This window comes from Diceros bicornis, chromosome 18, assembly GCF_020826845.1.
Source record: "Diceros bicornis minor isolate mBicDic1 chromosome 18, mDicBic1.mat.cur, whole genome shotgun sequence".
NCBI classification, from domain to species: domain Eukaryota; kingdom Metazoa; phylum Chordata; class Mammalia; order Perissodactyla; family Rhinocerotidae; genus Diceros; species Diceros bicornis.
The window spans coordinates 61,248,397-61,260,997 of record NC_080757.1 but is presented as its reverse complement, the minus strand read 5'-3'; the positions used below and the strand labels follow the sequence as shown (position 1 = coordinate 61,260,997).

The 12,601-nt window shown below is 58.5% G+C and overlaps 1 protein-coding gene across 4 annotated transcripts; it reads left to right on the top strand.

Moving 5' to 3' along the window:
* Positions 1 to 3,337: 3,337 nt before the first annotated feature.
* Positions 3,338 to 12,597, top strand: MAFG (MAF bZIP transcription factor G). Of its 4 annotated transcripts, none has more exons than XM_058561904.1 (3): positions 3,338 to 3,630; positions 7,658 to 7,720; positions 7,805 to 12,597. In XM_058561904.1, exons 1-3 carry the CDS (start codon positions 3,391 to 3,393, stop codon positions 8,255 to 8,257), a joined length of 756 nt encoding a protein of 251 aa, XP_058417887.1. In that variant the 5' UTR covers positions 3,338 to 3,390; the 3' UTR covers positions 8,258 to 12,597. The 4 variants fall into 4 exon arrangements, with proteins under 4 accessions (XP_058417887.1, XP_058417890.1, XP_058417889.1 ...); XM_058561907.1 differs by lacking the exon at positions 3,338 to 3,630 and adding an exon at positions 4,347 to 4,807; XM_058561906.1 differs by lacking the exon at positions 3,338 to 3,630 and adding an exon at positions 4,347 to 5,000.
* The last annotated feature ends 4 nt before the right edge of the window (positions 12,598 to 12,601 follow it).

The following is a 12,601-nucleotide window of genomic DNA, read 5'->3' as shown; positions in this document are numbered from 1 at the left end:
GGCCTGGGGCACGTGGGGTGGGTGGAAGGGGCACTTTGGGGACAAAGGTACAGCCTCCAAATCTAAGGGGAAAAAGGAGACAGGAAAAACGGAAGAAAATGCACAAGAGATAAATGAAGGGCAAGACTGCGTTCCTCGTCCCTGTCAGGGTAGCCTGGAGAGTCCTGGTCACTCCCCCCAAAAAAAAAGAAGATGGGGGGGTGTGCTGCTCCTGCCACACGCACCAGGTCTGAGGGTCAGAGAGAGGCGACCAGGTGACTCTAAAGTGGGGGAGAGGCATGTCACAGCCTTGGAAGAAGAACAGGAGTCCAGACAGGCTTTGCAGCGGGGCTTGGTGCCGGCCCGTGAAGAAGACGCCGGATTTCAGCAGGCAGGACCCATGAGCATTCTCGCTGTGGTTCCGATTAAGCCACAGGCCAGAGCTGGGGCAGCAACAGAGTCAGATGGGGCCTGAGGGAGGGCTGTGACTCAGGCAGGCCAAAGGCTGCCGAAAGGGTTGAGGCGGCCTACGAGGCCCAGAGCGTTCTGCAGGGAGAGACACCACAGAAGCCACTGAAAGTGTGAGCACAGACCTGAGCAGAGCAGGAAGGTGTTTTACATGGATCCAGAGCAGGCCAAGAGGGAGATGGGCTCTGGGGGCCGGGGCCCCCCAATGCCAGCTGAGAAGCATTACAATGTGCCTTCTCAGAAAGCCGCAGAAAAATGTGGCTCCAGAAAAGCCACTGCAGGAGCCTCACTGGGCTAGGGTCAGCTTGGCAGTGCCTTCCTGGCCCATCACTACCAGCTCTGACACCTCCCATGGCCTGGACCCCCTAAGTGGGGTAGAGGCTGGAGTGAATCTTACTGTGCTTGGCCCAATGGGCTGGGTAAACCTGGTGGAAGAGCCAGCTCCCTCTGCTTGATCCAGCTCCTGCCTCAGTTTCCTAATTGGAAACTTGCCTTAGGCTCTTGCCTGCCTGGCTGAGGCTCTTACCCTGCCCACCTCTGCCAGTCCTTTCCTGTGCCAGGCTGACACCTATCCCATGGCCCCTGTGCAAGCTGAGCTCAAGCTCCAGAACAAATGGGTCAGCAGCTCCTGGCTGTGTCTGTTCCCAGGAGAGAGAAGGAGCGGGGAGGGAAATTCCTTGCTCCCGAGAGTAGGAGGTCCCTCAGGGAGAAGGAGCAGAGCAGCAGATGATTCATAAATTGGCCTCTCAGTTACCTCTCATGTGTAAATGGCAGCCAGACTCCATCCTGTGAGGATTGAGGAGTCAGGGGTACAGGAAAGTGAGTGAGGATTAGCCAGTGAGTGTCCACCTGTGGTAGCCCCCAGCCCCAGGGCCAAATCACTTGGTTATCAGTGTTTCCTGATGGCACCATGGTTCCAGCTTGACCTAGGTGGCCCCATGTCAACAGATGGGGCCTGCTGTACTCCCGCAGCCCAGCGATAGCTCGAAGTCCACACAGCTACTGAGCAAGACCAGGAGAACGGAGCCGGCACCTGGTGGTGAAGAAGCTAGAGGAGACAGAGCCAATAGGACTGCATCCTTGGCCTCAGTGGCAAATCTTTGCTCTTGTGTACATTACGAGTTGAGGGCTGGGCCAGCCCGTGGTGTAATGGTTAAGTTCGGTGCACTCTGCTTTGGTGGCCCAGGTTCACAGGTTCAGATCCCAGCTGTGGACCCGGGCGGGCTTGTCAGCCATGCTGAGGCGGTGACCCACATACAAAATAGAGGAAGATGGGCACAGATATCAGCTCAGGGCTAATATTCCTCAAGCAAAAAAAAAGAGGAAGATTGGCAACAGATGTTAGCTCAGGGCCAATCTTCCTCACCCAAAAAAAAAGAGTTGAGGGGCCGGCCCGGTGGCTTAGAGGTTAAGTGCGCATGCTCTGCTATTGGTGGCCCGGGTTCAGATCCCGGGCGTGCACCAATGCACCACTTGTCTGGCCATGCTGAGGCCGCATCCCACATACAGCAACTAGAAGGATGTGCACCTATGACATACAACTATCTACTGGGGCTTTGGGGAGAAAAAGGGAAAAAAAAAAAAGGAGGAGGATTGGCAATAGATGTTAGCTCAGGGCCGGTCTTCCTCAGCAAAAAGAGGAGGATTGGCATGGATGTTAGCTCAGGGCTGATCTTCCTCATAAAAAAAAAAAAAAAAGAGTTGAGGGCTTTAGAAGTCATGTCACAGGTACATGAAGGCCCTAAGTATGTGACACTCGGGCTATACCCAGTGTAGGGGGATGTGCCCTGCCCTAAAGAGCATGGGATGATACGAGAACCACAAGCAACCCTACAAAGTAGAGAGTGACAAGGAGCTGTGTGTTCAGAGAAGTTCCTGGAGTCTGGCAGGTGATGCTTGTGATGGCTTTATGCTCCCTGGCTTCAGAGGCTTCCTTGGTTGGCCTTCCTCATTCATTCAGTGGCACTGCATTCTCACAAGGACCCCACAGCGGGTGCCTCCTCTGTCAGCTCACCTGGGTTCCATTGATCTGCCTGGCAGGGTGGGTCACCCTTCCTGGCTTTACACCTGAGCAGCAGTCCAGAATTGGAAGTGGAAGTTGGAGCCCTCCGATTTCCCTTCTACCCCTTCATGGTCTTTCTCTGGGAATTTTGAACAGCAGTGAGAACTCCTTACAGAAAGGGCAGGAGCAGACATGGATACGTGAACTGAGTTCCAGACAGATGTTGATGAAAAAGGAAAGGCAAGGTACAGTTCCTACATCAACTATTAATTTAACAGATGTTTACAGGCGCACCTGCTCTGAGCCAGACACGGTCCAGACACAGTCCTTCTCACTTATGTGAGTTCTCCGGGTGTCGGGTGAAAACGGACCACACTAATCACACTACTGGGAGGATCCTGGAGGTGGCCTGAACGGACCTAAGTTTGAATCTTGGACAAGCCTGTCACCTCTCCGCGCCTGTTGCTTGTCTGTGAACCAGGCCACTGTTCCTGGCATGGCTGAGGAGAGCTCTCCAATTACGCGAGGTAATAATACATGTAGAGCCTGCCGTGCGGCATCAGAAACACCAGGTAATGCCCGGGGACCGCGGGTCCGCACCCGCCCCCTGGACGTGGCCAGTGAAAGTGTGTGCACACCAGGGTAAGGAAGGCGCCTGGGCAGGACCCGCGGCTCCCGCTGTGGAAGCGGGGTGGGGGGGTGGGGGGCAGTGTAGCAGGTTAAGGGTGGGCGTGGCCGGCGGGGGAGCGCGCGTCCGCGCCAGTCCCGCGAGACCCCGCTCGGGCAGGGCGGGGCGCGCGCGTTGTCGGGGCGACGGCGCTGGGCGCGCAGGCGCAGTACAGGAGCGCTCCGCCGCCGCCGCTGCGGCCGCTTCAGCCGCCGCTGCCGCCGCTGCCGCCGCACCTTCCCCTTTAAGCCCCGGACGGTCGCGTCGCCGCTTCATGAATGGAGCCCACGTGACCAAACATCATGTGACGTCTGTGGAGCGGCGGCGGCGGCGGCGGCGGCGGCGGCGGCGGATCCCAAGCCTGGTCCGGCCCGGCCTTCCCAGCGCGCTCGGCCCGGCCCACGCAGGCGGCGAGCACGCCCCCCCCCCCCGCCCCCTGGGCCCGGAGCCCCCGCGCGGCCTCGGAGAGCCCCCCGCCCCGCCCCGGCCTCGGCCCGCCCGGGCCTGCAGTGTGGTGGGTGAGACGGCGGCGGGCCCAGGCCGGGCCGGCGGGGTCGGGCGGGGGGCGTGCGGGGCGGGCGGGGGCTCCGGGCCCGGGGGCACGGCGGGGCCGCGGCTCCTCCTGGTGGACCGGGGCGGCGCGGGCTGGGCGCTCCTGGCTTCGGGTCTGCCCGCACCCTCCTGGCGGCCCGTGCCTCGACTTCCCCACCGGGGAAGCAGCTCTTGGCTCCTGCTCCTTGGGTGCTGGGGGTGGGCCGCAGGAGCCGGCGGAGCTCGGGGCGGGGCGTGTGCGGGACTGGCTCGGTAGAACCTACCGCGCCCTGGAGGGAGGGGCGGCCGGGGTGGCGGGAGGAAAGGGTGGGGTCGAGCGGGACGCTCGGGGCTCCGCGGAAGAGCACGGCGGCCCCGGCTGGAGCTGCTGATTCATCAGGTGTCCGTGTCATCGCCTCCCGGGCGAGGGGTCCTTGGCGGGCCGGGGGAGAGAGGTGGCACGTGGCAGGGCTGAGAAGACCCTGCTCCGTCGGTTTCGCCCCCTCACCCGCGTGCCAGAACCCAGAGGGAGACTTGCTGAGTCATCAGCATGAGGTCACTCGATGCTCATGTTGATGCCTGGGGGGATTTGAGCTAGGGGCTTCAGGGCCTGAAAGGTCGGGAAACGAGGAGTAGGAGGGAAACCGTGGGGATGTGGGGAATAAGCCCGGCCCAGGGGCTGGGGCGCCTGTTTAAGTTTGGGCTGATGAGCGAGTTGAGGGTAGGGCCGTGAGGAGGAAGTGGAGGGGCCACCTTGCAGCTTATCTCCTGGTCTGGAAGGTGAAGTGTCTGGCCTGTCTGGCCTCTCCCAGGCATGCTACTCTCTGGCAGCTGGTCCTGCACCCGCATCTGGGACAGTTCTCCAAACTGGGAAATAGTTCTCTGAGTTACAGGAGGGGAGGAGCTTAGGGGGGCCGTGCTTGCTGGGCTGGGAAGCAGGCTTTCCCTGTGACGAGTCTGGTTGGCCAAGCTGGGCAGCCCTTGGGCAGGGAGAATAGGGATACACCCTGGCCAGAGAGAGAGGCAGTGGGAGAAAGAGAAGTGCCTGTACTTGAGCCCTGAGTGACGGTGGACAGGGCAGGGGGCAAGCAGGGGCAGCTCCACCAGGAAATTGCAAATGAGAGGAAGCAGCAGGACTTAGACGCCTGGGGAGCAAAGTGGTGAGCAGGCCCAGCCCTCCTTCGCAGCCAGGCCTTAGGCTCTGGGTTGAGGCTGCAGGCAGTGGTAGCTTCAAGGGTGCCTAGCCTTCAGAGCACGGTAGGTGGGCTGGTGTGGATGGCATAGAGTGGAAGAATGCAGTTCTCAGTCACCCCAAAGTTGTCCCACCTGAAGTTGGGGCTCAGCGTTGAGGAGGTTAATGAAAAACATGGCCCTGATGGGTGTTGAGGACTCTTGGGGAGTGACAACCCAAGGGTAATGTGGCCAGAGCCACCTTTCCTGGGTGTATGGGTGGTTCCTGGCCTCCAGGGATGAGAGTGTTTTGTCTAGACCAGAACTGACCCGTCTTGCCCAGGGGTCATGGTTAGCTTAGGTTGGCCTTGGGGTGTGTCCCCAGGGATGCCCCCCCCATACACATTCACACTTAGCCCTAAATCTTCTTATTTACTTATGCTTTAGTGGAAATGAAGTTGTAGACTTTTTCAGAGTGGCTTTCAGTGGCTGAGGGCTTCTGGAGGAGGTGGGAGTGAGGCCGGGTTAGGTTGAGTACCAGAGTGCCCAAGGCCACATCTGCCTAGGAGGTTTGGCCACGGGGTTTGCAGGCCAGGAGAAGGAGCAGGGGTGGCTGGCTTGCCTCCTGCCTAGTGCCACGGGGTTTGCAGGCCAGGAGAAGGAGCAGGGGTCGCTGGCTTGCCTCCTGCCTAGTGCCCATGCCCTGGAGTTGGGTCCAGGGGAAGGGGATGGAGCTGCCCAAACCTCTTTCCCCTTCCTGGCTGGCTCTGAGCCTGAGTGGGAGGCCCAGGGTACCTTGGTGGATTGGGGCCCTTGGGACCCTCCGTTCCTTCTCCATGAGGTGGGCTCAGCCTCTGGGGAAGCAGAGCAGGGAGGAGGGCTGGTGGGTGTGGGGGCAGTTTCTCCTTGATCCGGCCTCGGATCCCCTCCATCTGGCTTCTAAAGATGCCCTGAGCCATCACTCCTAGCCCATCCCCAGAGGCTATCTCTGTCCCATCAGTGTGTGTCCCCAGGTGGGCAGCAGAGGCCAGGAAGCTGGCTTTGCTGAGACCTGCCCCTCCCCCACCACCCACCTTTGATTAGGAGGCGATTGGCTGTGCTTGTGCTGAGTTCAGGCCTTCTATGGAGGGTGAAATCTGTCGAGGAGGCACTTTTCCGCTCCCAGCCGCCACACTTGGCACTTTTCTTGTGATCTCTTCAGGAAGTCACCATTGTGCTCAGCATTCAGGGGTGGAAGAAGGATGGCAGGTGGGAAAAGCTGGTGTCAGGGCTTTTCCTTTGGGCTGACAGTGGTAGGACACAGGGCAGTGTCCCTGCACCCCGACTTGGGGTCAAGGCTGGGGGAGCCCCTGCAGCTCCGCTGCGAGGGCCTGACTCCCAGGGTGGGTGTGGGTCCGTGAGGACCTTCTGATCTCCAGCTCTGGTCTGCCCCATCTTCTGCTCTGGAAGAATCATGCGGCTGGAGCCTCAGGGCCTGCCTGAGAGCCCCGGGTGGCCTGTCTGTGGGGAGGTGCCTCTGGCCTCCTTCTTGCCTGCAGCCTCGTCTCCTGGTGCAAGGCTGGGTGAGGTGGGCTCTCTACCCTGGAGCAAACGGGACTGCAGTCTGTCTTAGCCCTCCAGCCATTTACCTCCCTGCCTCTAACGTGGAAGGTAGGGGGCGGCGTATGGGGAGGCTGTCTTTGCCTAAGGTTCTGGTGGAGGTTGACTGAGCCAGGTGTGCCAGGACTAGGTGCGCAAAAATGTCCTTGGCAGGGCTTCAGGAAGCCCTGTCTTCCTGACACGGTCTTCAGGAAGACCGTGAGGGCAGGTGCGGGAAGGGGGGCTTGGGGCAGGTCTTTGGTCTAGCCCCTAGCCCTTTTGTTTTTGTTCCCTCCTCTGTGGGCACTGACCCTGGGCAAGGGGCCTACTTGGCCTCCAGATGGCTAATTGTGGGCTCTCTTGTGAAATGCCCTGCATGGGGTGGGGCAGAGGCACTGCAACCCAAAGCCACAGGATGGTTCCTCCATCAGCAGCAGAGGTAGACAGAGAGGGCCAGAGGGGCCTTGGGCCAGGCTCCTCCTGGCTGGAGTGCCTGCCACTTGGAAGGTGGGGGAACTCCCGCCTGTGCTGAAAACAGAGTCTGAGCTAGCTGGATAACCCACTTGCCACTCTTCAAAGTGAGAAGTCTCTGGGAGAGTCAGGATTCTCCCACGTCCTCTCCTATGCCTGAGTCCCCAGTGGAGACGGCCCCCTTTGTCCCGGGCCAGGCCGGCTTAGGGGAGGTGGCTGTAGGAGGTAGGACCCTGGAGTGCACACGCGCAGGGTCGCTGGCCTGGCCCTCACCTGCTGTTGGCCAGGCTGGCTTTTCTGGCCCCAGCAGTTCCCTGCCTGGGCTGCTGGTCCCCTGGGGCTGTGTTGGCTGGCAGCCTTGGAGAGTGCCAGGCCGGTGAGGGAGCAGAGCAATCTGCTGAGTCAGCGTGACTCGCCAGGAACAGCCGCACTCTGGGGCGTGCACTGGGGTTATTTTTAAAGCTCCCAGCTTCCTTCCAGGCTGGCCCCTCCCGCATCCTCTGATCTCTCCGTGGCCCCTCTTGTCTCTGCCTACCTAACAGCACTTCAGTTCCCCTTCCCCATCAAACCCTACTGGCCTCCCACCTGGTTGTCTAGAAGCAGAGTAGACAGGGAGCAGGCCAGCTTGGGAGAGGCAAGGCCAAAGACTGGTCCTGGGGACCAGGTATCAGGGGAATGGGCACCTACCCAGGCGGGCCAGTGGAGGGTGTGAGGGAGCTCACGGGCTCTGTGTGGACAGGAGGGAAAGGGGATGGTCTCCAGGATTCTGACCTTTGCTCCCTATCTTGCAGAGTGCCTGCTTGCTGTGCCCCCAGGTTATGACGACCCCCAGTAAAGGAAACAAGGCCTTGAAGGTGAGCAGACAGGGTGGGTGGTGTCTTGGGGCTGGCGTGGCAGCCCTGCTCAGCCCATGACTTCGTGCGCTGTGCTGTCCTCAGGTGAAGCGGGAGCCAGGTGAGAATGGCACCAGCCTGACTGATGAGGAGCTGGTGACCATGTCGGTGCGGGAGCTAAATCAGCACCTGCGGGGCCTGTCTAAGGAAGAGATAATCCAGCTGAAGCAGCGCCGACGCACACTCAAGAACCGTGGCTATGCCGCCAGCTGCCGCGTGAAGCGGGTGACCCAGAAGGAGGAGCTGGAGAAGCAGAAGGCGGAGCTGCAGCAGGAGGTGGAGAAGCTGGCCTCAGAGAACGCCAGCATGAAGCTGGAGCTTGACGCCCTGCGCTCCAAGTATGAGGCCCTGCAGAACTTCGCCAGGACCGTGGCCCGCAGCCCCGTGGCACCGGCTCGGGGCCCCCTTGCTGCTGGCTTGGGGCCCCTCGTCCCTGGCAAGGTGGCCGCCACCAGCGTCATCACAATAGTAAAGTCCAAGACGGACGCCCGGTCGTAGGGACGCGCACTTGCCTAGGCGGGTCTGTGGGGGGCCATTAGGCACATGGCGAATTCGGCAGCCCTATCCCCTCCTTCCTCCTCCCTTCTTCCTCCTTTTCTTTCGTCTTCCTCTCCTACCTCCTCCCTTCCCTGCAAAGCACAACCCGCACCCCAGGGGCGCCGGGCTGAGCCCCTTTGATCTCGTCATTGTCATCGTGTGTTTTGTACATTGGGATTGGTCAGTTCGGCGGTGATGTGGGGTCGCCCCAGCCCCCTTTGTACCAAGGCCATGCAGGCTTGGAGTCCAGAGCTGGTCCTGTAGGAATGGACAGAGTGAGCGCTCTGGGGCTTGTGTGTCCCTGAGCAGGGAGGGCTCCACGGCCGGAGGGGCTGCTCTCCACTCCCGAGTGGCCCACAGACCCTGATGGCTGCCCGGCTGGCAGGGAGCTGTGTCGTTCACTCTCAGCTCAGCCAGCAGACATAGACGGGCGCTGCTCTGGAGAGTAGGTGTCCTTGAGGGCCCTGGACGGGCGGGCCACCAGCCTGGGTGCTGGGAAGTGGGGTAATGTATGCCTGTAGGCCAGGGGCCGTGGCGCTTGCGCCTGATGCATTGCACTGAACAAGACCAAATCACTGGTTGTGAGCGTGTGTGAGGGTGTGTCCAGTGTCCTGCAGTGGGTCCCGTGTCACTGTTTACATGACCTATTTGTGTGGTTACATAGCCTTTTATTTAAAAGAGAGAAGTTCCTTTTACAAAGTTATTAAATTATATGTTTAAAAGCTAAAGAAAAAAAAAGAGCTGCAGAGTATTTATAAAACTGTCTTTTTAAAAAAAACAAATAGGAACATTTGACCATATAAATGGGAAATGGAAGAAAGTATAATAGAAACTTTGCTAGTTTAAAAAAAGAGAAAAAAAGAAAAAAAATCCCTTTGTTGTAAACTTACGAACAAGTCTTTGTGGCTGTTGGAATTTAGTTTTTATATACACAGAGTTATCAGATGTTATTTATAAAACTTAGTTTGAAAAAAGACAAAAAAAAAGCCAAGCAGCAAGCGACCAGAAGGCACGGCCTGACGTCCTCTTTGCTATCTCGTTTGCAACTGTACCGAAAGTGACTTACTCCTTTGCCCTTCCTGCTTCCGTTGTCTCTTGCCGCTGCCGTGGTGTGGTCCGTGCCTGGTGAGGTCTTGTGCAGCGTCACGTGCTGGTGCTCCTGGTGACCTTTGACCTGTGGGTGTCACTTCTTGTATCTGCTTTCCCATGTTTGTTTTTTGGATTTGGTTGTGTTTTTGCTTCTTCTGGCTTGCTGGGCCTGGGCCAGAGTGTCAGGCGGTGCCTGCTCCAGTGCAGCTTGAGGGTCTGTGCCCGCCAGCCTGGCCCTTTCCGCCTGGGCCCCCAGGGGGTCAGATGTGGGGCTCTGCTGCTCCCACCCCTGCTAACCCTTGGCTTTGCACGTGTTTCTAGGGCTTGGGCTGATCCAGTGGCAGGGTAGGTGAAACTGTGGGCCATGCTGCAGCCCCGCCATGCTGCTTCCATACCAACTGCCTCTGACCCTGGATGGGGGCTTTGCAGGGACCAAGGAGTCACTGTGGGTGCCCACAGGGCCACAGCCAAGCTGTTCCTGGCCGTTTTCCTTCTGTCCTCCAATCAACATGCTTGAGCTCTGGCTGCAGACCCGGGCTTCGTTCCTGGATGCTTCACGTGGGCCTCAGCAGGGGGACCCCAGGGGCCCACTTATCCCAGAACTGTTTCCGTGCTGCGGGGCAGTGCTTCGCAGGCAGAACCAGGTAGTTTCAGAGTCCACCTGGGGCAGCCCTTTCTCCCTGCCTGAGGGCTTGGGGGGGTCTCCACTAGTGCCAGACAAGGCTACAGTCTCCAGGGCCAGGTCCTGTTCCTCATCTCCTGCTGAACATGGTAGCAGCTTGCGGCTTTGGACCCTCTTCTGCCTCCCTTTGGGGTCTGTGTCTTCCAGGGATCCACTGCTCGGCTGTGGAGGTGCTTTTCTTTGGGGCTGAGCCTGCCATCCCATCCCAGCCTCTCAGTGGAGGCAGCCGGTCTTCCAGATTTGGCTTGGAAGGTCCTTGTAGGCTCGTGACAAGGGCTGCCTGCAATGCCCGCCCCCAAGAGGCTACTACCCTGTCTCTGGTCACATGGGCCTCAGCCTCTCCTTGGGGTCTCTCATTGGCTTCTCTGAGGGCCCTGAACCCCTGAAAAGCACAGAAGTGTGGGCTGGTGAAAAGAAAAACAGTATGGCCTGGCATGATTTAACCTAGTGTGCCTGTGGGATAGGAGTAGGTACGTGCTGTCAACTTCTGTCATCGCCCCTAGATGCTCAGAGGCATTCCCCGTTGTACCTGGGTCAGCCTGCAATGGAAATTTTGACCGTTGACTCTGAACCGCTTGGTGGCTTCTTCCCCCTCCCTGCAGTCTGGCTTTTGTTTACCTAGGGTCCAGACGAGAGTCGTTGATGTTGGTTGTAGCAGCGACAAATTGAAATCGCGTCACAAGAATCCCTAAAGAGAGGTCCTGCCCTGCCTAACATGTCCATTTACGGTTCCCACTTTGGCTGGGAGGTGGTTGTCTGTCTCTGAACCCATGCCATACTGTAGACTTGGAGAGCAGAGGGAAGGAGGTGGGCGAGGAAGGTGGGAGGAGGGTTTGAGGGTAGGCATATGCCGAACAGAAATTGCAGAAAAGGCTTTGGTTTACAGAAAAAGCTTCTGGAGTTAGTGAAGCCTTGCTTTCTTTCAAGATTTTTGGATTTCGAGCAAGTGTTCCTTGGTTCTGGGGGAGCATCATGTTCCAGTCAAGCCAGCCCTGTGGGGCCACTCTGCCCCTTTTCTGCTTCACCTTGGTTTCTTGACAGTAGATCCTATGTCCACATGTGACTGGTTGGTGTCTTTCTGATTCTTGTTAATTCTGTTTTCCTACTGTGAGAGTGTTGTGTTCGCTCTTTCTTCAACTTTTCTGACACAGCGAATTGAGGACTTTGGCTGAGGCCAGGTCTCCCAAACTTGTCCGCTAAGTAAACCATAATGTGCACCTTCCCTCCCACCTTGCCCTTGCCCAACTCCTTCCTTTCCCGACCTGGACGCTCAGATTTCAGAGGAGAACCCAGTGATAACAGGTCAGCTCCTGCCCAGTGTTGGCCCCAGGGAGACCTCCCCACGGCCCCTGACTGCTGCTCTGGGTGGCACTGCTGTTGTGCAGGTGAGAAAACACGGCTGCTCCGTGGCAGCTGTGTGGTGTCCTGGTTTCTGGTGGGTGCCAGGTCTCCCCTGGAGGCTTTTCTGCTCTTGGTCCACACTTGTGGTCTGTGTGCACAACCCTGACCGTCAGCAGCAGCCTCAGTGGTCGGTGCCGCAGCCCACAGGACTGATCGGCCACAGCCTGCTTTGGGACAGGTGGTCAAGGCCTATCCTCTACCTGCTGCGTCCCACTCTCTGGGGTGGCCTATTGGCCAAAGCTCCCATCCCATAGCTGGGAAGCCCAAGCCACAGCCTGAAGCACCGTTTCCGCTCTGGGATCTTGTAAGTTACTATTTTAGGCTGTGGTTTGGTGAAAGGAACCAACACATTAACGATTTTTTTCCCCAGAAGCCACTAAATAATTCTTATGGGCATTTTTTCACCTTCCACTTGGCTGTCTGGTTTTGGAGCAGGTGGGAAGAGCAGAGGACGCACAGAGGCAAGGGTGCCCTCGAGACCAGTGGCCCGTCCTCCTTCTGGCCTATGTGTCCTGGGCGTGTGCTGTACTTCTTAGGCCAGTTGCACACATTCCCCCCCCCACCCTGGAGCAGCAGCCTTGGTACGTGGCTGTCCTGCCAGTTTGAGCTGGAGCGTAGGAGAGTGCATCCCTGATGAGCTGTGAAGGGTGACCCCTCCAGCAACCTCGTTTCCCAGCTGTGCCCTTCTCCCCATCCACTCAATCTGCTAGTCCTTGAAGCCTTGAACCAAACGGGAGTGGGTACAGAAAACCTTCTCCAGGTATCTTAGGGCAACAGGACAAGGGCTGCCCAGTGTGTCCAGCTCTGCTGCTCTCCTGGCGCTGAGAGGGTGGGGCCGAGCCGAGCCGAGTTGATCAGATCCTGCCTGCCCTGCCTAGGGCTGAAGCCAGGGGAGGTGGGGGTACGCTGGGATCTGCTGGGGCGGGGTTGTTGAGGATCCGAGTGGGGAGGGGCCTCGCTGGGCCGCCCGCGTCCACCCTGCCCTGTGCAGTATTTATTGCTAAATTATTGTCCAGGAGGGGCGGCACTGGGCCGGGCCCCGGGTATTTATTGCTGTACATAGTGTATGTTTGTGATATATAAGGTTTTCTTTATTTTGTATATGATTAATAAACACCTTTTAAAGAGACTGG

Coding starts and splice junctions, on each gene's coding strand:
- MAFG (XM_058561904.1), top strand. CDS start 3,391: ATGAATGGAGCCCACGTGACCAAACATCATGTGACGTCTGTGGAGCGG. Junction 3,631..7,657: donor CCGCCCGGGCCTGCAGTGTG/GTGGGTGAGACG, acceptor CCTATCTTGCAG/AGTGCCTGCTTGCTGTGCCC. Junction 7,721..7,804: donor AAGGAAACAAGGCCTTGAAG/GTGAGCAGACAG, acceptor TGCTGTCCTCAG/GTGAAGCGGGAGCCAGGTGA.